Raw genomic sequence first — 26,876 nt, 5'->3', positions numbered from 1 at the left:
GTCCCTGATGCCCAAAAGGTTGGGGACCTCTGATCTAGAAAACATATCAAAATCACATTAATACTGTAACACTGCCCACAACATCCGTTGTTTGCCTGCAGTATCTGGGTTTCAACGCCTATTCTATCCAAATGAAGTATGATTTGAGAACATGATAATGGGGATTAACCCAAATCCCTTCCTTTCTCCTAAGGATAAAAGCTGTCATTTTAAAACACAGGCAAAAGTTGAGAATCAAAACAAGAGAAAGCAACTTGTTATATCTTCCCAACTACCTCAGAATTAAATGACTAAAATTCTTAGGGATCTGGAAGAGAAATTCAGAAACATTTGGGGCAAAGAAAAGTCTGTTTTTAAAAAAGTTATCTTTGAAAGGATACATGAAAGACAATTGACTAGAAATATTGCATAAGTTTGGGTATTTCTTTACATTGTCTTCATGAGTTTAGTCTAATTTAATACCTTTGGTATTTATGTTCTACGGACAAAGTGTACTTGTGTGCTTTATGCAATCTCTTATAGCAGAGTTCCCTTTAAATTAGAAATACAGTAGAACAACATCATTTTATGATGTATCCAGGAACTTGTATTTTCCTTTATATATTTCTAGGTATGATTACGTTTCTAAGATGTGTACAATTTTGCCATTGAATTTTGCTTGTGCCTATTAAAAAAAGATTTTTATACTGTAATTTCATTTTTCAAAAAAAAAGTTTGATATTATTTATCTCTTGTGAAAGTAGTCAGCCTTCCCAAAAATGGGGGGGGGGGGAGAGAAGAAGCTGATATCTGTAACACTACAAAGCAAGGAGATAGTGTTGTTGCTTTTTTCTTTCTTTAATTGGCCAAAAAGTTATACAGAATGTAAAAGCCTATCCCACATACCAGAGTTTGGAGGAGGGTGCCAGGTGAAATCCACCCTAGAAGAAAGATGGTGGCAGCAAGAACTACTAAGTGCACATCAAAACAGGAGTTGTAGCATGATATGTAGACCTGGAGGTCCTCTGTGCTAGCGTTAGCCTGGTGATGCTACGGCTAGCTTTAGCTTGAAAAACAAAATCAAGTGGGGGTTTTTTCTTGCTGTCACTAGCCATAGCTCCTCCAGCATTAGCTATGCTGGCATAATGCAGGCTAGCTTTAGCAAGGAAAAGAAAACCGAGAGATTTGCCAGTGTTATTTTTCACTCAGAAAAAGATGGTCACTTGTGAGATTGTGCCATGATCCAGCAACAGAGCAGCCTGTCCTCCTTCCCTACCCAGATCTCCTGAGCTCTTGAGATCTTTGAATGGTTAGTGACAAGAGATGGGGAGGAGGCCCACGTGGCTGTAGGGGCTCCAAGGAACAAGAATGGGAGCATGGGGTATTTCAGGGCCTGGGCCGAGGCCTTGGGAGCCCGAAGCAGGTAGCCTTGTGCCTGCATTAAGCCCCCAGGGTCTCCACCACCTTTCAGGCACCCCATGTTCGCCTTAACAACCCAAGATACACAAGAGGTGACACTCACTCTAACTTAAAGCCTCAGAGGAAAAGCCAAGTTTTCAAATGTTTTAAACATAGCCAGATTACGGTCTAGATCACGGTTGTGCAACCTTTTGGCTGGCCTGGGCCACCATGAGTGAAGAGGAATTGTCTTGGGTCGCATATAAAATATATAGTTAAGGTATATTAATAACGAACTTTATTTTTTATATTTTTTATTATCTTGTGGGACTGCATTACTAGCTGCCCAGAGTCACAGGTGTGACTACTGGACACATCTGGTCTAGATGTATCTCAGGAGGATTGATTTTCTAGTGTGCAGATGCTGTGATAGGGAAGGCACAGGGTATGTTCTTATTTCATTTTTTTAGTATAACTTTTTGTTAAAGGTTTTTACATAGCTAAAAGACAATACAGAAGTGAATTAAAAAAAGTATAGAAAAAAATAAAAAAGAATTAAATAAATTATTTTCGCCCTTCTTTACAATTCCAAACTCATTTACCCTCCTCCTTTCTTAACATTACAATAATTTCTTCAACCCCTCATTCAAATTTTTCTTTAATCATCTAATATAGGAATCACCATTTCACTTTTTTATATTTTCAGCTAACACTTCATAAAAAGTTTTTAGTCTTTCCACCCTCTGGAACGAACTACCCCCAGAGATCCGGATGATCCCGGATCTCCCCTCCTTCCGCCGCGCCCTAAAGACATGGCTCTTCCAACAAGCGGGATTGGCCTAGGGGAATTTTTAGTGGGGTTTTAAGAGAAATTTTAATTGACATAGGCCACAGTAAATATTTCTTTTTAAATTAGGTTTTAAACTGGGTATTTTATTGTTGTATCTGTTTTATAAGGCTGTCAGCCGCCCTGAGTCCGTAAGGAGAAGGGCGGGATAAAAATTAAATAAATAAATAAATAAAATAACTTAGTGTTTTGTCCCTAACCAAGCAAGTCAGTTTTGTCAGCTCTGCTAGTTCTGCTATCTTCAGAATCCATTCCTCCATTTCAGTATTTCAGTATTTCTCCATCTTTGTGCATATAATAATCTTACTTTAAATATATATAACACAGTTTTTCATAAGTCTTTTCTAATTTTACTATTTTTCAGTGCCAATGAAAAGTCCTCATTTACTTTCAATATTCATCTTCAAAATTCTTTGTATCATCAGATATGATACCTATTCAATATTTTTTGCTTTTTCATAAGCCTACCTAGTTTTTATTTTTCAATATTGAGGAGAAATGCCTTTATACATATTAGACAAGTGTTTTAAAGTAGTTTTTATTTTAATCTACCATCAAAATATAATTTTCATATTTTAATCAAAAATATTTCTACACTGAAAAGTACACTGAAAAATTAAATATTAATTAAAACTGCATCCTACAAATCAGTTTCTCTGAAATTTTATTGCAATGAATGGAGATACTCCAATGTTTTTGGAGCTATCAAAAATAAATAGGAAATTATGGTTTGAGCAAGTATGTTTTAAAATATGAATTATTAATGTGGTATAGCATTTTAAATAATAAATGTAGTATTACATGCTCTTTCATGGATTAAACTTTGCTTCATTAGATGCATAAAGATCCCCAACTAGCCTTGAAAGCATGGTATTCAAAAGTGTTCTTGAAACATCTTCACAATTGTTCAAAAGTATACAAGCAAAAAGCCATACTTAATATATGAGAGGTACCTTATATATAATCCTTGCAATCATCCTTTATATTTTTTCAGTTTTGAAACAAATGACTGCCACCTCCTTAAAAGTTATGGTTTAATTAAAAGCCTCAAGAATTTATGTACTTGTAGTATATAAATATAAAGGGAGATTATACCCATCTGGGAGCTGAATTAGCCTATGCTTATTTATGTATATATGTTAATGCTCTTGAAGTATTAACGACAAGTGGAAATACTTTGGAACAAAAAACAGAAGAACAAATATTAAACAACCCATTTCTTCATGTTTTCATTTCCTCCTTTAAAATCTCTTACTGAAGTTAATCAAAACACAAATAAATACAACCCATATCTAATTTGTGTGCAATGCCATGTGAATTTATCTGAGAATATGGTATCATCATCATCTTATCTGATCTGGTTAACAAGACTTCCTTTCTAAACACAATTAGACCATAATCTCCTCCACAATAATACAAAAACTGAATATCAGGTCTTCTGAAATACATAATACAATCAAAAATTGGATATGAGATCCGATGTTGGGAGAAGAGAGACATTGGTTTTACAAGTGGCAGAGTCAGGCAGATATGGGAAGAGTTCTTGCAGACATAGCATTCATATAACTGGTCTTATAAGCTTTTAAAGTTCTGAAAGCAATTTGACAATATTGTGAAAAGTCCTATAATTGTCATTGCTGTGTGTATCACAAAGGAAGCAGCATACTGCTTATTGTACAAATTCACCAATCAGAAAATATTGTAACTGAGAGCTATTGTGTCTTCCTTCTTAATATGTTGCATTTTGTGTGTGTGTACACACACACACACACACACACACACACAGGCAGACTGGAGTAGAATTGTCCATTTGTTGCTATATTCTGTTTGTCAGTCTGAATCATCTTTATATTGATCAGTGCTTGGGTACATTTAAACAATGTACAGTATGTGCTAGAATGTAATAGCACCTACCTATTCTTAGCTGATCTTAAAAAAAGTGTAATCAACAAGAAATCCAGCTCACCTAAGAGAGTCCTTAGCTTACTATAACAAGTCTCAGTTGTTCACATGAAAATAAAATAAGTAAAATAAAATAAAACTCTCTTCATTTATATATATAAACCCCAGTAAAAAAAGTTAAATACAATATATATAGCAGGAAATACAACCCTGGAATACGTATCAATGACATGGTTATTTTGCAAAATAATTCTGCCCACAGTTCCTGTCAAAAATCTTTTTCTTTTTAAGTGAGCTTCATCCAGGGGGGTGATACTGGGTACTCGCTCGCGTGCTGCTCCCTCTTCCAAAAGTACACTCAAGGTGGCAAGATCAATGTCAGTATCGTGATAGCACCCATCAAAGGCCATGGCTTGCGTTGCATCAATGTTATACAACCCAGCAATCTAGAAGGAAGAACAATTGAATCAATGGATTTACTTCACTGGGGAACTCATGTTGCAGCTGTAGTCTTCCACAGTCTGTGTCAGGCCGAATAGAAAACAAACACAACAGCCATTAAGGCATACAAAGAACTTCTTTGTTTTGTTGTAGAAAAGCCAGTGAAGCTATTATGAAAGAATATTAAAAGAATTTCAGTGAATTCCATGTCTCCAATAGCCATGTTTATAGTGAACTCAGGGTTTATATTCTTTGGTCTTTTTTTAAAAAAATCTTCATTGTATGACTGCTTGAATCCATTTCCTATTTCTTGGTTAAGGACTAACCTGATATCAAACTGTTTTATTCCAACAAGCCTACATTTTTCAGTTGTCCTGAATTACTCTTCCTATCATCCACAGCCAAATACTAAGGAAAATGTTGCCTTGATATAGTTTTAATATTCTCATTTTGGAAATTGTTTTAATATTGAAGTATTTTCATCAGTGTTATTCCTTGTCTACTAAAGAGAGTCATGCGTGAAAGTTGTCAATCTGGAATAAATTAAGAGACTCATTTTAACTTGGATTTATTTTCCAGTATTTTCATTTATATCACTTACTGCTTCAGCTAAAGTACTCACTTTTCATCTCAGTCACCAGAAAACTAATGTCCTCATGCTTGCAATAGCCTCTATTCTGATTTGCAATTGAAAGACATACCCCCATTTCCCATCAAAGGAAGACTGTATTCCATATACTTTCTTACTGTTACCAGCCCATGGGAAAATCATGATTTCCAATAGTTTTGACAGATAACTAGACCCCCCATCCCGTTTTGTTTCCTGTTAGAACTTCTTCTCCCTCCTTCTAACTCTTCCAGCTGGGAGGTCAACTGCCTGGAGTGGAAGGGCATCCGTAAAAGGAGGAGAAGAGGCTGTTTTCATGTCTTTGAAACTTGGTTCAAATCAAAGCATTAACAGTCCAAAATAATCCAATTGCTAGCAGGTGGGGGTGCATTCAGGCATGACAGATAACAGTGGTTATCTGGCGATAAAGGGCCCAGGCCCAGGTTGGAAGAACCACACTCTCTTTCTGCCCAAAGAAAAATGGCCCTTGAAGACCTTGGAGGACAGGACTTCTGGTTTTGTGTCGTGGTGACGCAGCCAAGCGATTGCAGAGCTCCACACCCCATGGCTGACTTCATCCTGCCAGGGGGCCCTAAATGGGTCTAAAGTCGGCCCGGACAGATGACCAAGAAGGAGACACCCCCCCACTGATCACGGAAAGACAGCGGTCAATCCATTTGATCCGAAGGAAGCCCTCCAAACTGACAGGAGAAAGGCTAGCTGCACCTCAGTGACTAGCTCGCTACTGGCAGCCGAAGTCCAAAAGCACCAACTGGAACAGACTGTGAACAGCATATTGGAAACTGGATGAGAATATCAATCTTTTCTATCTTGCAACTGATTTCCTGGAAAAGTTCCCCAAGAAGCAAAAATCCTCTGAAAGTGAAAAGGAAGGAGATCGCCCCATCCTTCCAGACGGAAGCGGCTCTAGTTTTGTATGAGGAACAGAAACATATTGAAATGGAATTTAATATAAAGCTATAGTCTGGATAAACCTGAAAATTGTGGAAATTGTTAAGATCTTCCCTTTGAAAGAGTATTGATAAAATTACAAGAAAACAATTTTCTGTTTTAAAAGTTGGAAAATGAATAACTACTGACATCTAGTGGTGGATTAGAGTATAGAATTATAGCTGTTTTGGCTCAGAAACAGGCAAGACGCCCAGAAACAGATAACAACCTGTCCCTTTGATCCTCAGTGACTCTCAGCTAAACAAAGAACAGCTGGGAACAGAGGAGAGAAAATATATTGGGCTATTTACTACAGACTGAGAACTATAAAAATTGCTGACCTTCTTGGATTATAAACACTTACTGAGCCGTGATCTTTAAGCTCAAGAATTGTTTACAGAAAAAGAAAAACCTTGACTTTTGGCTACTCTTCTAGGAGGGGAAGCTCCTGAATTGTTCTTAGGTGGTTGAACATTTTGGACTGCAAATGTTGGCTGAGTGATAATTGTAGGACCTCTGAGCAGAAGAACCATTATAAAATATTGCTTTCAGTGATGGATTGACAATTGGAAACGTATTGGATGTAAAGGCCATACATAAAGATAAGAATTATACAAGACTTTGTTGTTTGGACCTTAAGATTGGTTGGTTGGATAAGACTAATATACAGGGATTATGGTACCTGTGAAAGATTATTTGGAGGGGGGAGATAAAATGGATGTTGTATACCTAATTAAACGTGGTAGGAAACCACACCCAAGATTCTTTTCTGAAACTCCCAGCCTGGAACATCAGAGATCTGTAGGAGTAATACTTCAAGACAAGGCAAATATCTTCCAGGAGGAAATGCATGCTATGTTGCAACTAATTCAAATAACAATTACTTCAAATCATGATAAGATTAAAAATAATTTTGATGACATAAATGAGCACATCTTTAACTTAAGCTCACAATTTAAAAAATTCTCAGAAAATGACAATAGAACACAAATCAGAGGAAAGTGACCCTAAGATGGAGGCTACAAACGAAAGGAATTACAGCTTAACACAGCCCCCAAAAATCTGCAAGATTCTGTTGTAATATTGGAAAAGGAAAAAGCATCTTATCTTTCAGGACTTCAAAATAAACTAGAGGATAAGAAAAAAGATCCAACAAAATGGATTATAGAGACACCAGGAGAACCACCAGAGTTTGGGAGACAAAAAATGAAAAGAGAAAACGAGGGAGAAGAAAAGTGGAAGCTTTTTAATGAATATAAATGTGCGAAACTCCTCCTCAAAGGCACTCCCCCTAATCTGTCTTCCCCATTCCTAATAACATTTAGAAAAATACAAGAAGAATTCCCTGGCAAACTGAACACATTGACTCGGAAAGTTGTTTGGCAAAAGAAGAAGGCTAGAGTTAGATTCAAGAGATCAGATAACTTGACTTACCAGATGGAGTGCTTCATGACTAAACACTTGTTTGAATACGGCTAAAAAAATAGATACATTTTGGATATAAATGGGTCCTATACTAAAAGGGATGTGATTTATAAGTAGTATAGCATTTTTTTTCTTTTATGAGATGAGAACTATAAAAAATACTGGGATGGCTTATGTAAACGAAATGTCTGAACATTTAAATGTAATTAATTTTGAGAAAATTATAATTGACAAGAATGTTTTGAATATTGAGGGGAAATTAATCTTAAATAAGAACTTTGAAAACAGGATGTATAGTGATTTAATAAAATAATTCTTTGTAAATACAACTAAAACATAAGCTGATTAGAAAAGATGTTATACACTGATGTTGATATTATTTGTATAAACACTAGAAAAATGTTTTCATTCAACTTCGTATGTATCAAAAATACTAAGAATTGCACTTACTCAATGTTGGCAAAAGGAAAATATTATTAGAAGAAGAGAAGATCAAAGAAATGTACCACTAGCTAGTATGTTGATTATGGAATCATAGAAATTAACAATTATTGATTGTTGTTAAATATATGAAACCAGACAACACGTTGTTTACCAAGCACTAAAGATTGTTATTGTAAAACATTAATAAAATATATTTTTTTAAAAAGACCTTGGAGGACAGGCGCAGCTGGTTGGAAGTTTAAGGGGGGAAATGCTATTTTAATAGGAAAATATTGAGCACTGGGATATAGTATATGATTGGTTTGTCCTGTTCATATACGGAATGACTAATGAGTCCCAAACAGGCTGGAAACAGTCATGTAATGCCTCCTGGTATTCAATGTAAATCAAATAATAAAGCACTCCTAAGCAGAACATTCCAAAGTGCTCTGATATTTCATTGCAGCATAGGTGACAAATTGCAAAAAACAAAAACAAAACCCAATGTTTGCAGCTCTTCCACATGTTTTGGTACAAATAAATTCAAACAAGAAAAGGAATAGTAAACTTCAGAGCTATCATCCAGTGTCTAATTTAAGGAAGAGCAAATTAGGAGCCTCATTCCGTTATATATTCAAGATGGACAGTATTTAATATTTATTTGCTACGTATATGTAGGGATGTGGGTCTATATATATGTAGTTCATAGTTTGTTTAGGTGTGCGTCATGTATGTGTTTCACTTTGAGAGCGGGCAACTAAATTTCATTTTTGATGTGTGCCATTGTGCCCACAGTAAAAAAATGGCAATAAAGGTTATCTTATCTTATCTTATCTTCTTATCTATCTCAGCCCCCCCCCGTTCCCCACTTCTTCAGTCTCCAAGTCTCCTTTCCTGAATCTGAAACCCTTAATGTCAAATACATTATGATCTCAGTGATTCTGAGGGGCCCCCATAAATTTCTGTTCCAAAAATGGAACTTTCCAATATCCAATTACAATGCTATTGGACCTAGTTTCCCCGAGGAGTTTTATTTTAAACTGAAATTAATTTGTCAATGTTTAGAATGAACATTATCAAAAGAATTGAAACTGAGGGGAAAAAACACTTCTACATAGTATGGTATTATTGTTTTACTTATTTTTGAATATTTTTACATGAGAAAAATACTTGCAAATATATACCTTTCCTCTATTTTTCAGCTGTTTTCGCTCTTCCACTGTTGTGAGATAATTTACAGCTGCATATTCAATAACAGATAGGAAGACAAAAAGAAAACTGATCCATAAGTATATGTCCACAGCTTTTATATAAGACACCTGGGGCATTGAGGCACTTACTCCGGTAATTATGGTTGACATTGTCAGCACAGTAGTTATACCTGCCAAAAGAAAGGAAAAGTTAGGAGTGCTATCAGTTTGTTGTTGCATTCTATGAAAATATGCACAATAAGGGTATGGGTGGAAATGGCTGTGGGTATCTTGTTTTTCTTTCTTTCCGTGGATAGAAAATGTAGTATTTATTATAACAAATAACTAATGGAGCACCTCATATAAAGTTGTTACCAGATTTCAACCAACACACAATAGGTTAATAGAGCCACTACTTTATTTATGATTTTGACTGAAAATATGAAGCTGACCTTGATTTTTTTTTTTCGTTTTACCCTTTGAAAATGATTCAGTTCTATTTGTCTTAGTACTTCAGCATGTAGAATCAGGAAATCTTTTAATTCAAGCTTGGAGAAAAACGCAGTGTGAAGGATATATTTGATTACAATTACAATTATATTTGAATACAATTATCCTGGAACAGATTATGCTTCCTGTATGGTGGGCATTTTATAAATATTTAATATAAAGCCCAATATTTAGTTAAGATTGTTTATTCTCACTTTAACAATAATAAAATGTGGTGACCACATTACGTGAGAAGAGCAATTATTTACTTTTAAAACATTCTGCAATTGCTTTTTTAGCAAATCCCTATATTATTATTACATCGTTATTATAAACTGATAACTCTTAAAAACTGATAGCTCTTAACAGTATATTTTAAAATAGAAGCAAAATTCCATATGGGGAATACCGTTATGTTAATTAGGATGAATAATGGAAAATTAATATTCTCTTTTAAATCTTTCCTGCAGTTCTGATTCTGGAAGCAGATACGTCAAAACCATGATTGAAAACTAGGATATCATAATCCATTAAACATGTTTTAAGCATCATAGCTTTCACTTATTCTACAATTAATAATTGAAGAAGAAAGCATTAAAGATCAATTATTTATTTGGTTTCAAAATGTGGCCTTGTATCTTAAGCAGGATTTTAAAACAATATAAAGAAAGCATGTAGAGAATGTCATTTTTTAAAACTCCTTTAGCAAGAGGGAGTCAAGCTATTCTCCAAGGCGCCTGAAGGCAGGACGAGAAGCAACGGGTGGAAACTGATCAAGGAGAGAAGCAACTTAGAACTAAGGAGAAACTTCCTGACAGTTAAAACAATTAACCAATGGAACAACCTGCCTCCAGAAGCGGTAAATGCTCCAACACTGGAAGTTTTTAAAAAGAGACTGGACAGCCATTTGTCTGAAATGGTGTAGGGTTCCTGCCTGAGCAGGGGGTTGGACTCGATGACCTCCAAGGTCCCTTCCAACTTTTTTTATTATTATTATTATTATTATTATTATTATTATTATTATTATTATTATTATTATTATTATTATTATTATTATTATTATTATTATTATTATTATTATTATTATTATTATTATTATGGTGGCCATAGGAGGCATCTATATTTTTGTGTGTGTGAATTTACAGCATAGTACCATATACCTTTTATCTCCAGGGTCAAACTGGGATGTCTACATAGATACTGCCTTTGCCTTGCTTATACATGTATGTGTTTACTCAGGATGGATTTATATAGGTTGCCTCAGTGAGGGTGCATAGATGTATATGTGGTGTGTGAGAGAATCCAATCAAATTGTTTTCATGCAGAGCAAACTAATTATTTCCTCTGGAACACACCATTTTCCAAGAAATGGTGCTAATAATTCTTTCAGGAAATCTATATTTCCTCTTGTTATATCAGAGCACCTTTATGATCAATGGGCGACTTGTGGAAGGAGGAACTCCATTCTTTTTCCTAAAATGGAATAGAAAACTATATAAAACCAGATAGATCGGAATAATTATCATCTGCTTTCCGGTAGTCCAGCGATGGTGAACATTTTAGAGACCGAGTGCCCAAACTATACCCAAAACCCACTTATGTATCATCGAGTTCCAGGTGGGCGTGGCCCATTGGGTGGGTATGGCCATTTGGCTGGGCGTGGCCCATTGGGTGGGTGTGGCTGTGGTCGTAACAGCAGACTGGGTGGGACTAAAAAGTTCAATCAATCAATTCCAACTTTGCGAGATCTTTTTTTCCGTGAGAAGTTGAAATTGATTGATTGATTGAACCTTTTTTTTTTTTTTTTGCACATGGCAGCGGGGGCCTAAAGCGAAAAGGTTTTATAAAACTCAGCTGAAGGCCTAGGACTGGGATGACGGTACGCGTGCCCACAGAGAGGGCTCTGCATGCCACCTGTGGCACACATGCCATAGGTTCGCCACCACGGCTATAGTCAAACAGTTCCTGTAAGACATTTCATAAATACAATGTAACTATTAACCACCAGGCTCTTCAAACAACCTAAAATAATTTATAATGAAAATTTACCTAATGATACTCTTGCAGGAACAGCTCTTCGGTCTATCCAAAAGGAAACCCAAGATAGCATCACCATCAACATAGAGGGGAAATAGGATTGTAAAACAAAAAAGAAAATATGTCTCCGTAGAGCAAAGTTTATAAAAAGTCGATTGTACCAACCTGTAGAAAAACATAAGACATATCTTAATATCTAGCCCATGCAATTTTATATTATCCTTTGACTTTACAATGCCTTTCTAAAAGAACTACATTTTTCTTTTATGAGAAACTTATTAAATATTTATTAAATGTCCTTCTTTAATGACCCTTAACCGTATTCTGTAACATGAATCATTCCATCCCAATTTTGGATTATATTCCCATTTATGTTTTCACTCCACCTATGTTTATTTCACTTGGCTTAATGCTTTTTTAAAAACCTGACATGATAAGGTGACTTCTACTTTTAAATAGCTGCTTTAACTGTTTATTCTAGAGGTTCTTTATATGAAAGATTTCTCACCTTCACTTTTATTTTTGACACATTCTTTGATATTCAAGCAGATTTCTATAAATAAATTAGTGAGAGAAATCAGGTCTAAATCATCCCTAATCATGCCTTGTCTTGGACAAGGTTGCAGTATGGGTATATTTACAGTATTACTATGGGTTCAGTCCCAACTCCACTTTATAAAACGATCTTTTGCAGTTTCAGACTGATACACTGGGATATAATTTTATCATCCTCAGGTCAATCACCCGGAGACCTCAGATGGGAATATACAAACTACTGTGGGTCCTGTCTTTGAGACTTTTCACCCACGTATGGCTATTTAAACACTGAACAATCTCAGCAAAAATTGGAGAAAGAAGAATTCATTGCATTAGTGAGACTGATAGCAGAGACATCAGCAACTCAACAGTATGCACATCTTGTATAGTATGCGCTTAGTAACAAAGAAATTTCATTTCTGCAATACATCAACACAGCTCTATAAAGAAATAAGAAAATGGAGAGTAAAAGAAATGTTCAACAGTAGGCAAATGTAACTACAGGTAGTCCTCACTGAATAACTGCCTTATTTAGCAACTATTCAAAGTTACATCATATTGAAAAAGTAATTTTACAACTGACCCTCACACTTACAACCATTAAGCATCCCTGTGGTCACAAGAATGAAATTTGGGTGCTTTGCAATCAGAGGGCATTTACAACCATTGCAGTCAGGTGTTCACCATTTGCACAATTCACGGTTGAACAATTGTATTATCAATCTTACAGCAAAGTTGTTCCTTTCTTAGACACTGCCACAAAATTCTTATTTTAATAAGTTGAATGTGAAGTTTTGAATAAGCATTTGCTGACAATTTATTAAAGTCTCCAAAAATTATTATGATAATAATGTGTTCTATGGCAGGTACCCTCTTTAAACCATCAGTCAAGTGCAAAAGTATTAAAATGATTTGATTTGCAGTTATGTCTTCAGCTATAGTGAACACTATAATGCAAGACTTCAGGTGAAATTTATCCTTCGGAAAAGTGGCTTGATGGGCAGTAGACAGATTGCATAGAACAATCAAATAGGTATAGAACAGTGGCTCCCAACCTTTTCTATATCCCGCACCCCCTAGAACGCTTCTGATATATTCCCCTTACAAAAGTTTTAATAACAGCAATGAATTATGCATATACACTATAATTTTGAAAACCCAAGTTTTCGCACCCCGTGGAATATCGTCTCGCACCCCCGGTTGGAAACCCCTGGTATAGAAAGTTCAAAGTACAAACATGGCCACATACTTCAAGAAAGGATGTGAGGAAAATTCAGCTCATTCATTTAATTTAAAAAAAACACATTAGGTCTTTTATTATTATTTTTAAATGGATGTCATATAAAGTTAGTAAAATATAAATCAAAGATTAAATGAACACTGTATATCCAGGGTGTGGAAAAATAGCACCTCTTTTGAACTGTTTTTCTTTGTAATCCTACCGATATTTTTATTTGCTAAGATCAAAATAAATACACATTTATCACGGCATCTATTTCTCACTCTTAAGAGTACTATACCTGTACTGCTGTAGAATGCTAATCCACTAGAAGCACTAAATTCTTCAATGAAAAACTGAGAAAGAGAAATGTACTCATCTGTACTTAAAGATTCATTGCCCTGTTTCCAGTACAGCATCAAGTCTTCTTCATTGTAAGCATCTGTGGAATTATTAAAAAAAGTTGGCTATGATTGTTATTATACATGTATGCACATATCTCTAGCTTCTTGCTTTCCTACTTTGGCTGTAATCAATGACATACCTAGCATCCACCTCAAGTGGATTTTTTTTAAACAGCCACCTCCTCTTGATGTAGTAGTTAAAGCAACAGACAGAAAACAGGAGACTATGAGTCTAATCCTGCCTTAGGCTCAAAGCCAACAAGAAGACCTTGGGTCTCTCGCTCTCTCTGAGCCCTAGGAAGGAGGCAAGGGCAAGCCACTTCTGAAAAATGCTGTCAATAAAACTGCAGGGTCATTGTCAGAAGTCAAAGCTGACTTAAAGGCACACATATTTTTTTCCTATGCCACTGTTGTGCTAGTGCACTGGCAGTAGGACCCAACTCCATACCAACCTCTATCCTCCTCCTTGTCTTTGGCAGCATCTACATAGAGATAACCTAAGATCTGCACTCTGATCAAATCACCATCACTACCACACCACCCTGGTACACCACTGATTACAGCTTTCATCTTTGTAACCCATAGATGGAAATTTGGAAAGAATTATAATTTTATTAGAAATCTATTTTACCTCACTATAGCAGTGAAGATTGATAAAATGATCTTTTTTTGCCTGCCTGATCTATTTAACTATTGGTAGGTGGTTTCCAAGCCCTGCCTTGCTAATTTTCTATCTTGACACCAGATTTGAGGATGGTAGTTCAGCAGCCTTTCAAATAAACAAAGGAGCGATTATATGGAATCATGTCATATTATCATCTCATATAAAACCTCTACCAAACCACCTGGTTTTTAACCTGCCTCATTTTGCCTGGTCAAAATTGAACAATTAGATATGATACTGGACGAAGGAGTAACTAGGACTGACATGATAGCAGTAGTCCAGTATTTGAGGGGCTACCATAAAGAAGATGGGGTCAACTTATTTTCCAAAGCACCAGAACGCAAGACAAGAAACAATGGATGGAAACTGATCAAGGAGAGAAGCAACCTAGAACTAAGGAGAAACTTCCTAACAGTGAGGACAATTAACCAGTGGAACAGCTTGCTTTCAGAAGTTGTGGGTGCTTCATCATTGGAGGTTTTTAAGAAAAGACTGGACAGCCACCTATCTGAAAGGTTATAGGATCTCCTGCTTGATCAGGAGGTTGGACTAGAAGACCTCCAAGGTCTCTTCCAGCTCTATTCTAATTGAAATTGAAAAGTGCCTCTGCCTTGTATCAGTGGGGATGGAAATATTCTCCTTGTTGCGATTGTGATGGTGATATGCAAACTATTAAACATATTGTGCAAGATATGTTCTCTGGTTTCCTAGAAGATCTGTATGAAGCAATACAGAAGCAATCACCTGGATAGCTGAATTGGACATCCAGTTATGAGGTCACTACCATATCCCCATAGAAGTTTCACTTATAATTAAGTGGACTGTGTATATACTGTATGTTTACTTATCTTCTATCATGTTCTCATCATATGCGAAATAATAGTCTCATATGATGTAGCTCTTGTCTCGATTGGCAAGACGTTCAGGGAGGTGGGGTTTCTATTTCTTAAATTTTATTATCATATTTTAGGACATATATTAATATTTTCTATGTTCTCCATCTCAGATTGAAAAAAATGCATTTGTTTTTGGCAGGTCTGGTCAGAAGGGACTCCCAAAAGAAGGTTTGGATCCTATGTTGCTCAGGAGCTTACAGTTGCCCACTGCTAAAATAAAAGACCCCTTCAAATAGAGTATTGTTCTTCAAATGGAGCAATAGTAGTTAATCCTAGGATAGATCTTGGAATCCTTGGTACTCTCTGAGCATGGTGGTTTGCTTGTAGGCATTTCGTTACTGACAGGAAATTGACAGTGCAAACAAGTGTGATGTTTACTCCCTGTGTAGATACCATAGTTTGCCTTGCCAATTTGGGTGGGGGTGTAGTGTTCATGGTAGTTCCTTGACTAGGATATTATTATTATTGATTGTTTGCCTGGTGTTGATACCTGTTTACTTGGATGTTGGCTGCTGGAGACCTTTTTGTTTGTTTCTTAGCTTTTTCACTCATTAAAATGGCATGTAAATTATTTCTTTGTGTCTACTGAGGACTGATTTGTCTGAAGGCTAAGCTTCCAGGAATTCCATAGTGCTTCTGGATTTAGATTGGTCTAGATTAGAATGCTCAGTTTCCCAGTTGAAACTATTGTTGAGTCTGTCCATGTACTGTGAAGTTAAAGAATTGTCATTTTTTGTTCTGGCTGTTACTTGGTGTTCATAGATTTGATCTGCCTGTCTTCTGCCTGTCTGACTGCTTCTTAACCTCTAACTCAGGGGTAGTCAACCTTGGCTCTTTTATGACTCGTGGACTTCAACTCCCAGAATTCCTGAGCCAGCTATGCTGGCTCAGGAATTCTGGGAGTTGAAGTCCACGAGTCATAAAAGAGCCAAGGTTGACTACCCCTGCGAGTCTAACTAAATTTAGTTAGAATGTGAATGGGAGACCTCCAAGCTGTATGCTAGGGTAGGAAAGTAAAATAAAAATAAAAAATAAAAACATCCTGGAAGAAAGCAGTGACAAACTATTTCATTGCTGCTAAGAAAACAAAATTCCCTTTTGAATTGAGGGAAACTTTGTGTTTACTCTACCACATTCAAATTGCAATGTGGTAGCCATATTTGGGGTGTTTCTGGGGCTGTGGTTGAGTTTTGGGGGCAAATGTGGCTAATGGCTGGAGATTATCTTGGTTTTGTTCATCCAATGTCAGAGCACAGTTGATCAAAGATGAAAAGTTAAAACTTGTAATATATTTACTGGCACAGGATAGGAACTGGTTACTTTGTCTTGTCTGTGAAGATTCTCAGTCATCCAGGTCATGGTTGTCCCAAAGGAGTTTTTCAAAAGGCAACTGGACTTGGTTTTTTCTTTAAAGACATTTCGTTTCTCATCCATTCGGACTGAATGGTGGAGAACGGAAGGATTTATATTCTTTGCAGTCAAAGAAGCATGACTGCAAACGATATAAATCCTTCCATTGCCCACCATTCAATCAAAAAAACAAAGGAAGTTCAGTTGTCTTTTGAAAAGCACCTTTGGGCAGGGGTCCCCAACCCCCCAGGCGGTGGCCGACTATCTAGCTGCATCCTGTTTAAAACCAGGCCACAGGAAAAATGGGCAAGCATGCACATGTGACGCTCCACTCACATGAGCAGAGGGCACTTGCGCTCGCACGCAAAGCTCCATTCGTGTGTGAGTACAAGCATCTTCTGCTCAAGCATCCTCTGCTCATGTGAGTAGAGTTTTGCACATGAGCGCAAGTGCCTGCCACTCATGAAAGTGGAGCTTCGTGTGTGAGCGCAAGCACCCTTCACTCGCGCAGGAAGCTCAATTCGTGCAAGTGGAGGGCACTCATGTCACTAGCATAAATGGAGCTGTGGGTGCCCGCACATGCCTGCCACTCACACACCCAGCAAGGCGGGCCACCAAGCTGGAAAGTTTGGGGACTGCTGCCTTTCGGTTACTCTGTCTTCTTTCACAAATGTTTAGAAATGCGATGGGAGATCACTTCTCAAAAACATTTGGTAACACCAGTATTCTTCAATAGCCAAATGTTGATTTACATACCTTTAAAATGAATTATATGTAAGGCTACCTATTACATTTGGAAAACATATTTCTTAGCAAAGCTAGACTTACAGCTTTCCAACTCTAGAGAACAATTCTGAGTGTCAAGTGGGAATCTACTGAAGTCCATGAAACACATAGCAGAAACTGTTATCCTGTCAAAAGAAAAGAATAGATAATAACCTCAGTAATCATAAAATGATTCACAATTAATGAAGTGCTTCAATGTGAAGTATTTCAGTGGGCTCTTATATTTATTTCTCAAGTTTTCCTAAAAGTACTTTTATGCTCTCACATTTTAATTCAGAGAAGGAGAATATATCAAATGTGGATTGGCTCTTGTTTCAAGATAGCAAAAACAAAACTACAAAGGAGTTTTCAGGGGAAAAGCTCCAACAATGTGGACAAGCTCAGTTCTCTTTCCCACTTTATCATATCCCAATCACTTCAGGATAAATATGATGACATTCTCCAGCACCATGAAATTCCCACCTGCTGTGATCTTGAAGACAGGGATTAGACCAGGGTCCCCAACCCCCTGGCTGTGGCCCACTACAGGACAGTGGCCTGTTTGGAACCGAGCTGTACGACTGGCAGCCACTTGCACTTGCTTGCAAAGTTCCTTTTGTGTGAGCAGCAGACATGCACTCGCCATTTGTACCAATGGAGCTGCACCACTTGCACGCACCTGCCTACCACTCACAGCGAACTATCCTCTCTCACACACACACACCAGACCACCAAGCCAAAAAGGTTGGAGACTGCTGAATTAGACAATAGCAGTTAACATCATCATTATCTTTCTGCCATTGGGAGAAACTTCTGTTACCAAACTCATCTCTCCTATTTCTTACTTTCTTTTTATTTTCCCAAACCAATAAAATATTGGAAAGAAAGTATGCAAAGGAACCCAATTGTCAGTCCATCAGCAGCATAATCCTCTGAACAACATTGGGCAAAAGCTGATGTAAAAAGGAATAAATGGGAAAAAAAACCCACCCTGATTTCAGAAATGCACTGAATCTGGTTGGGGGCTGCAGACCAAAAAAAAAAAAAAAAAAATTCTCCCAGTACACTTTTAGAAAACAGGCACTTAAAATAAAACTTAAAACTGCTCCTTTATGAACTTCTTTCCCTCATCCCTCCAAGTCATCTGATCCAGAGTAGAGCCATTGGCTTCACAGTGAATGCATATATCTGAACATAAGACTGCTATTGGTAAAAGGGGTTGGGAAGATTCTGCATTCTTTTCCAACCTCCTTTCTTTTCTTTTTTTTTCTGATTTATGACCAGAATTCTTTTCTCCACTTTGAGATTTTTAACTGAGCTTTCTAATACAACCTTATATTGGGTCATTTTTAGATCAATAACAGGATTGATCTGCATGATTATCTCCTATGGCAGTGGTGGCGAACCTATGGCACGGGTGCCAGAGGCGGCACTCGGAGCCCTCTCTGTGGGCACACGCACCATCTCCCCAGCTCCACCTCCTCCCACGGCCCCCTCCTCACCAGCAGCCATCCCGGAGGAGAGTCACCCCTGGGCGTGGCCCACGCAAAGCAGCGCAGTCAAGGACATGGTAGCCAGGCAGCGGGGACAAGACTCTGCCCTTGTGCCCCGTCGTGCGCAGATGATGTTGTGGGGCATGATTGGAGGGCATGGCTGCCATGGTGCTGCTGGGCTGCCTGGGTGATCTGTGGTGGGCCGTAGAGGTGGTGGGTGGCCCAGTGGGCAGGGCGGAGCAGGGGCGGGGGTAGGGGGCGGTTTTGGGGCACTTGGTCTCTAAAAGGTTCACCATAACTGTCCTATGGAACATACAAGATCATCAGCAGAGCCAGAGGCCCATCTTTTGCCTGAAACTCACCCCAAGGATTCTTTTGTCAGAGCACAGGAAAATGACAGCGTTATGTTGATATGTTACTGTGTAATCAGCAGAAACAACATTTGTGTATTCTTTGTGAATTGGCAAAACATACATTACTATATTTTAGTTGTTTTAAACCAGACCAAGGAAGTGTGTTATTATCATCCCCATTTGGCAGTGTGGATAAACTTAAGATTGAGAGAATCTGGCTTGTCTAATGCAAACTGACTTTTGATGGCTAGACAGATGCAAATTTAGACAGACATGGAAGAAACATTGCGGTGAAAGTGATCTGTGGGTCTTAAAGTCACACAACACTGATGTAAATTCAGGGAGGGTTGCATTGGCTCTACAGGTTATATAAATAAACCTTTCTTAAATAGACATATTCCAAACATGTTGTGGAATTATACCATTCCTATGGTTTTTGTTACCTTGTTAGCTAAGAATTATGGGGAGGTATATTCCCTTACATCTAGAGCAGAGGTCCCCAACCTTTAGGGTACCAGGGACCAGTTCCATGGAGAGAGGTTTTTCTGAGGACTGGAGGGTGCATGATTTTCTGTGCTGCCTGCATCCCGCGGATGGGGCTTTGCTTGTTTGTGCGGACCAGTTGCTGACATGCTGTGGCCCGGTACTGGTCCACAGACTGGGGGTTGGGGACCCCTGATCTAGAAGATACCAACTATGGGAGGACTAAAGTATCCCACTCCCCATGGTAATTCTCCTGTGTTGTATGTGTTCTCCTGACTGAAAGGTAAGAGATCTGTGCTTACCGTAAACTGAAGAGCACATTGCCATCTGGATAGATACGTAACATAATATTCTCCATGGTTGTGTCATGGATAAAAGATCTTTTAGAATGAACAAAAAATGTGTCAGGTACCCAAATCTTTTTTATTAATCTTCCATCAAAGGTCATGCTTCTGTTTCTGGTACTAGGAAATGAGAGTCTTTCATCCTTCCAGTAATGCCTGAGATACAAAGTCATTGAGAAATCCTATATAAAAAGAAGAGGAAAAAATACCAAATATGCATTTATCCATTTAATAATAATAATTGTTAAAGATGCCATGGCTAACATTGCTCATCAGTAGTGAAACCATTAATAAGAATTAGTAGTTAGACTATTAGCATTAAAAGTCAAAAATTTACTTTGGACTATGAAGAAGCATGATTCCAACAAAAGGTGTAACTGCTTTAAGGAGCTGCAGAGAGATGCTTTGTCCACATCTCAATATACCTTGTAACATCTTCAAGGTCCCTTCCAACTTTATTATTATTATTAGTTTATTCACAAAATATTTCAGCATGATGGAATATTGTTTCATGTGGCATAACCAATATTTCAGCAGTACAGGTTGCATATGTTAAATAATAAGCTTATTATTCAATATTTCAATAGATTTAAAATTACAATGCACTTAGGAAAAAATGGTTTCTATGTATTGAACACCTATAAATCTTTTTATAAACAAATTGGAAGGTTGAACTAACTTTTGGGATGGGTGCTCAGAATGTTAATATATCAACTTTATAATAGCTATTTTTGGACTCAAAAATTCATCTTACTTTGCCTACTAATATTCACAGATTTTTGTAGACCTTTATGATCAGGGACAGCTACAGGGCTAAAACAAATTCTATAACTTGTGTAATTGCATCAGATATCATGCTACGAGTACATAAGGGTAAGATTTACATCATGATATCACAATGCAAACTTCATAATTTTGATATAATCTTCATATCATGTACTTCCCTGTGCTGGCATATTCTGAAAATACATACCAAGAATTGGAGATTAATAGGAAGATACAAGTAGTCCTCGAATTCCAGCCTCAATAGAACCCAAAATTTCCAAGAGAGTTAAGTGAGTTGTGCCCCATCTTATGACTTTTTTGCCACAGTTGTTAAATGAATCTGGCTTCCCCCATTAACTGCTTGCTAGAAGCTGTCTTGGAAGGTTACAAATCATGATCACATGACCCAGGGACAGTGCAACTGTCATAAATACATGCCAGTTGCCAAGTCCCCGAATTCTGATCACATGACTGGGGATGCTGCAATAGTCGCAAGTGTGAAAACTGGTCATAGGTCACCTTTTTCAGTGCAATTGTAATTTTAAACAGTTACTAAAAAATTGATTGTAAGTCAAGGACCACCTGTATTGGAAATGGGTATTACAAGTTTAATGGCTACAAAAAATAATAAGATGAGATGAGATGAGATAAGATAACCTTTATTGTCATTTTTTTACTGTGGGCACAATGACACACATCAAAAATGAAATTTAGTTGCCCGCTCTCAAAGTGAAGCACATACATGACACACACCTAAAACATACTATATACAACATATGCATAGACCCACACTCCTATGTATATATAACAAATAAATATTAAATACTGTCCATCTTGAATATATAACGGAAGGAGGATGCTTGAGAGTTCACAAAGTTAATGCTGTATGGAATGAAACTATGGCTGAATCTGGATGTTCTGCTGCGGATACCACAAAGCCTCCTCCCAGAAGGTAACAAGGAAAACAGGTCGTGAAGAGGATGTGTAGTGTCCCAGATAATCTTACGGACCCTGCTCAAGCAACGCTTCTGTGCTGTGTCCTGGATGGGAAGGAAGGGACTGCCAATGGTCTTTGCGGCCATTCTCACCACTCTCTGCACTGCCTTCCTGTCTGAAGCACTGATGTTTCCAAACCAGACTGTGATGCTGTATGACAGGATGCTCTCAATCGTCCCCCTGTAGAAAGTGGTCAGGACAGGGGAAGGAAGATGTGCTATTCTCATGCGACACAGAAAATGCAGGCGCTGCTGGGCCCACTTCACCAGTTTCTCACTGTTGAGCGACCAAGCCAGCCTACTCGTTAGCTGCACACCCAGGAATTTGATGCTGGTAACCATCTTCACAGGTGAATCATTGATGCACAGAGATGTGTGGCTGTGCCTGCCTTTTCTGAAATCGACAATAATCTCTTTGGTTTTTCCGGTATTTAAAACTAGGCTGTTTTCCTTACACCAGTTCACCAACCCTTCAACCTCCTTGCAGTAAGCTTCCACCTTGTCATCCTGAATAAGGCCCACAACTGTTGTATCATCTGTGAACTTCACAATATGGTTGGTGGCAAACCTAGCACAACAGTCATGGGTCAACAGGGTGAACAGCAGCCGACTTAAGATGCAGCCCTGAGGAGAACCTGTGCTCAAGGAAATGGTATTAGAAGTATTTGTTCCAACTTGCACATATTGGGGCTTGTTGGTAAGAAAATCAAGAATCCAGTTGCACAAAGGAGTGTTTAAGCCTAAGAGGCCCAGTTTGTCTACTAGATGCTGGGGAATGATTGTGTTAAACACTGAAGTGAAGTCGACAAACAACAAACGCATGTGAGCATTTCTTTCCTCTAAGTACTTCAAGCTCAGATGGAGAATGGAAGAAATAGCATCCTCCATAGAACGATTTGGTCAGGCAAACTGAAGTGGATTAAATGCTGGCAGGAGGCTAGATACAATAATGTCCTTTATCAGCTTCTCAAAGCATTTCATGATGGTGGATGTCAGTGCAACTGGACGGTAATCATTGAGGCCTGTAATTGTGGACATTTTTGGCACTGGCAAGATGATGGCCATCTTAAAACACGATGGGACCACTGCCTGCTGCAATGAGAGATTGAAAATATCTGTGAGAACACAAGCCAGCTTCTCTGCACATTCCCTGAGGACACGTCCAGGGATGTTATCTGGGCCTGTTGCTTTCCGAATGTTAACTTTCTGCAGTGTTTTCCAGACAGAGGTGACATCAAATCTTAGCTCGTCAGGATGGGGCACAGCTTTCCTAGCAGGAGTACTATTTGATGCCTCAAATCTACCAAAAAATGCATTCAGTTTGTTTAGGAAGTCTGTGTTGTCCTTGCATCTCAATGGAGTCACATTGTAATCCGTGATAGCCTGGATCCCTTGCCACATTTGCCTGGTGTTTGTTGGGTCCTGAAAAAAGTTCTGAATTTTCTAGTAATAGGCTTGCTTTGCACCTTTTATGGCACTTTTCAGATTTGCTCTGGCTGTTCTAAGTGCCAGCATGTCACCAGATTTAAAAGCCATATTCCGTGCTTTCAGCATCTTACGGACCTCATAAGTCAGCCACGGTTTTTCATTTGCCTTCACAACAATGCTTTTCAGGACACAGACATCTTCTATGTACTTTGCAGACACCGTGGTGGCATACTCCTCAACATTTGTATGTTGGTTATCAGTAGCTGCTTCCTTAAACATGCACCAATCTGTGCACTCAAAGCAGCCTTCTAATGCTTCTATAGCTCCCTCTGTCCACACCCTCACCTGCTTTACTGTAGGTTTCACTCTGACTAATAAAGGTTTATATGCTGGAATAAGCAGCATTGAGAGATGGTCAGAGGAGCCCAGATGGGGGCGGGGATAGCTTTGAAAGCCTATTATATTATAAAGCTGAAATGACATTCTCTGCCTGTTACAAAATGATGTGAATAAGTCATCTCTCTTTTCATTTGATAGGACTATTTAAAAATTCTGTCTACCTATTCTTAATTTATATGCTTATTTTCCTTTTTGCATTATTCTTGTGAAAATAATTGTAGACTATTATAGGAATAAATAGGTCTTTATTATGCTTATGATATGAAAGATGCTTGCTTTTATAAGATCTTTCTCAGTTTCTCAAATAGAGATATGTTTTGATAGGGAACAGACAGAATAATTAGTTGTATAAAACACAGTCACTTGTTCAGTGAATAATACACAATTATTTGAAGATTCCCCACCGCCCAATTTTTTTTCTCTTATTCCTTATCATCAAGTTGCTGATTATTTCACTTGCATTTCTGAATTACATTTTCAGCAACTGAAAGAAAACTTACCATGTCAACTTCTGAAATTCTGTCAATGCTTTCTACTTGCACATCAATGCCCACTGGGATTGGTGATCCTTTAACATACAGAGAACAAACAGCAGTAAGAATATTTTAAGTTTTTTGCTTCATCAGAGTTTAACCACAGCTTAAATATGGACTTCACTATTGCTTTGAAGTTTTTTTTAGAAGCAACTGTATGAATACTTTTTTCCAAACAGAAGAGTGTCTTCTGATCATATACAGCAGTTGGCAGCAACCTAAGATCCATGGGAACTATCAGTGGTACTGGATATAACTTGTATACACATTTGGTCACCTGTTTTTGCTTACTCCTTCAAAGGGTTGGTAATTGCAGGGCACCCACTATTTTGTATTTCTTTAAATACCCTCATGTAAAGCCATGATTTCCTGGGAGTTTAAAATGATGGATGCTTTATCTCAAAATATAGTAGACCTATAGGGCCAAGTGGGCTAGCATGCACTGGAGAAGCCAACAGTGTTATAGGTAGTCCTCAATTTACAACCATTCATTTAGTGACCATTTGAAGTTATCACAACACTGAAAAAAGCGATGTATGCCCATTTTCCAACTTGCAGCCATTGCAGCATCCTCATAGTTACAGGATCAAAATTTGGACACTTAGCTACTGGTTCATATTTATGACAGTTGCAATGTCCCAGGGTCCTGTGATCACCTTTTGTCACCTTTTGACAAGCAAAGTCAATGGGGAAACCAGATTCACTTAACAACCATGTTACTAACTTAGTAACTGCAGGGATTCACTTAACAACTGTGGCAAAAAAGATTGTAAAACTAAAATTAAAACTCACTTAACTACTGTCTTGCTTCCCAAACGAAATTTTGTGCTCAATTGTGGTCATAAGTTGAGGACTACCTTTATTTTCTCTCCATTTTACCTAGAGTTCACTGTGCTACCATTAACAGAGAAAAGCGCTATGGCATTGACTCTGTAATGTAGGTCAGTTTTTAGACTGGCTAATTGAGAAAAGAGGATGCTGTATTAGAAAACATGTGGCCTTTCTCAAAATGCATTCTTAATGCTTCTGGGATGCAAAAATAATTCCATGGAAATTCTGTAGTACTTACACAGGAGTGTGCCATACATTTTGGGATAGGCATTGTAGCACTGTATTGTAAGTCTGTAAAAGTACAACGTATTTTATAAATAACCTTAAGAATTCATGGTTGAGGTCAAATATATACTGCAGTTAGTGTGTGTCTTTTTCATTCAGCTTGTAAAACTGGGAAAATATTAAGAATTAGTTTAAGGCTTCTCATTCCCTTACATAAAACAATTCTTACCTCAGATCTTTCTAATCATCAGAATAAATTCTCTCTGTTCTTGTATCTAACTGGATGAAAGCTAATGCATAAAAATAATTTTGTTAAAAAATGAATTCTGTTTACAGTTCCCATTAAAATACTGTATAAAATATTTATAAATAATATTTGAAGCTTCCAAATCAACAGGGAGCTTTCCACCTGCTTTTTGTATTTAAAGCCTCTTAATAAAACCGAGTATGTGTTACATAACTTTTCTATTAGGTCACATGCAGATTGTAATTTTTCTTTAATCACAACCATTTTGGGACTGTGGAGTTGGAAGACAATTATTGATTAACACAATATTATTTCAGTAACTGAGATATGCTATCATATAAATATGCATGAACCTAGTGTTGATGCAACCTTCATTCTGTTGATTTTAAAGTAAATCACATAATTACTGTATTACATTTATACAAATGTAAAATAGCTTTTCTTATTAGCTCAGCTAACATCATATAAATGACTGGAGTGTTTTAAGTCTAGGATATAGATTTCTCCCTTCTCGGTCCATTAGATAGATGACTTAATTTCTTCTAGATGTTGTGATGAATGTTGCAAACTACTGTACACAATGAGAGCTCAAAGCGCTTGGAAGACTTAAAATTAAGCACCTATCTTGTCACCATCCACTTCCTGGAAAACCCATCATGTTCTGGATCATAGATCCATTTCTCTTGTATAACTCTATGTATACCTATGTAACAGGGCAAGGGGAGGGAGTAAGGGTCAGGTGGCGGAGCTTCAAAGGCATCCCTGGACATTAGCCTGAGGGCAGTGCTTTTGTTCTCTGACCATCTCATGCAGCCACATGGCTGCAGACTTCCCGTTCACCCCACCATGTGACGCTTGGGAGAAGAGGGGAAAATCTAATATCAATTTACTATTCTGTTTCTGGACAGGAAAATAGCTTTATTCCAGTCTTTAACAGATAGTTAACTCAGAAGAACAAACAGAGATAATTGCTTTATTCTGGGGATCCTAGACAAGACTTACAGTTTTGTAGAGGTACTTCCAAGAATAGATGGTAGCAATCTGGTTGTTCCACAGGTAAATTGATATTAGATTTTCCCCTCTTCTCCCAAGCGTCACATGGTGGGGTCCTGGAGTCTGCAGCCTTGTGGCTGCATGCGGTGGTCAGAGAACAAAAGGACTGCCCTTAGGCTAGCGTCCAGGGATGCCTTTGAAGCTCCGCCCCCTGACCCTTGCTCCCTCCCCTTGCCCTGTTACATAGGTATACATAGAGTTAT

The 26,876-nt window shown here is 37.8% G+C and overlaps 1 protein-coding gene across 1 annotated transcript in view; it reads right to left on the bottom strand.

The window, feature by feature from the left end:
* Positions 1–4,275: 4,275 nt before the first annotated feature.
* GABRR3 (gamma-aminobutyric acid type A receptor rho3 subunit) overlaps positions 4,276–26,876 on the bottom strand; it is a 33,187-nt gene continuing 10,586 nt past the window's right edge. The window contains exons 3-9 of the mRNA XM_029287293.1: positions 24,285–24,352; positions 20,156–20,379; positions 17,588–17,670; positions 13,747–13,887; positions 11,702–11,854; positions 9,158–9,354; positions 4,276–4,572 (exon numbers count right to left, since the gene is read on the bottom strand). Of these exons, the coding sequence (XP_029143126.1) occupies positions 4,276–4,572; positions 9,158–9,354; positions 11,702–11,854; positions 13,747–13,887; positions 17,588–17,670; positions 20,156–20,379; positions 24,285–24,352 (1,163 nt within the window). The remainder of the gene's footprint in view (positions 4,573–9,157; positions 9,355–11,701; positions 11,855–13,746; positions 13,888–17,587; positions 17,671–20,155; positions 20,380–24,284; positions 24,353–26,876) is intronic.

Source organism: Protobothrops mucrosquamatus, unplaced genomic scaffold, assembly GCF_001527695.2.
Source record: "Protobothrops mucrosquamatus isolate PMUCROS unplaced genomic scaffold, P.Mucros_1.0 scaffold_287, whole genome shotgun sequence".
NCBI classification, from domain to species: Eukaryota; Metazoa; Chordata; class Lepidosauria; order Squamata; family Viperidae; genus Protobothrops; species Protobothrops mucrosquamatus.
The sequence above is the reverse complement of the archived record's forward strand: the minus strand, read 5'-3'. Positions and strand labels throughout refer to the sequence as shown.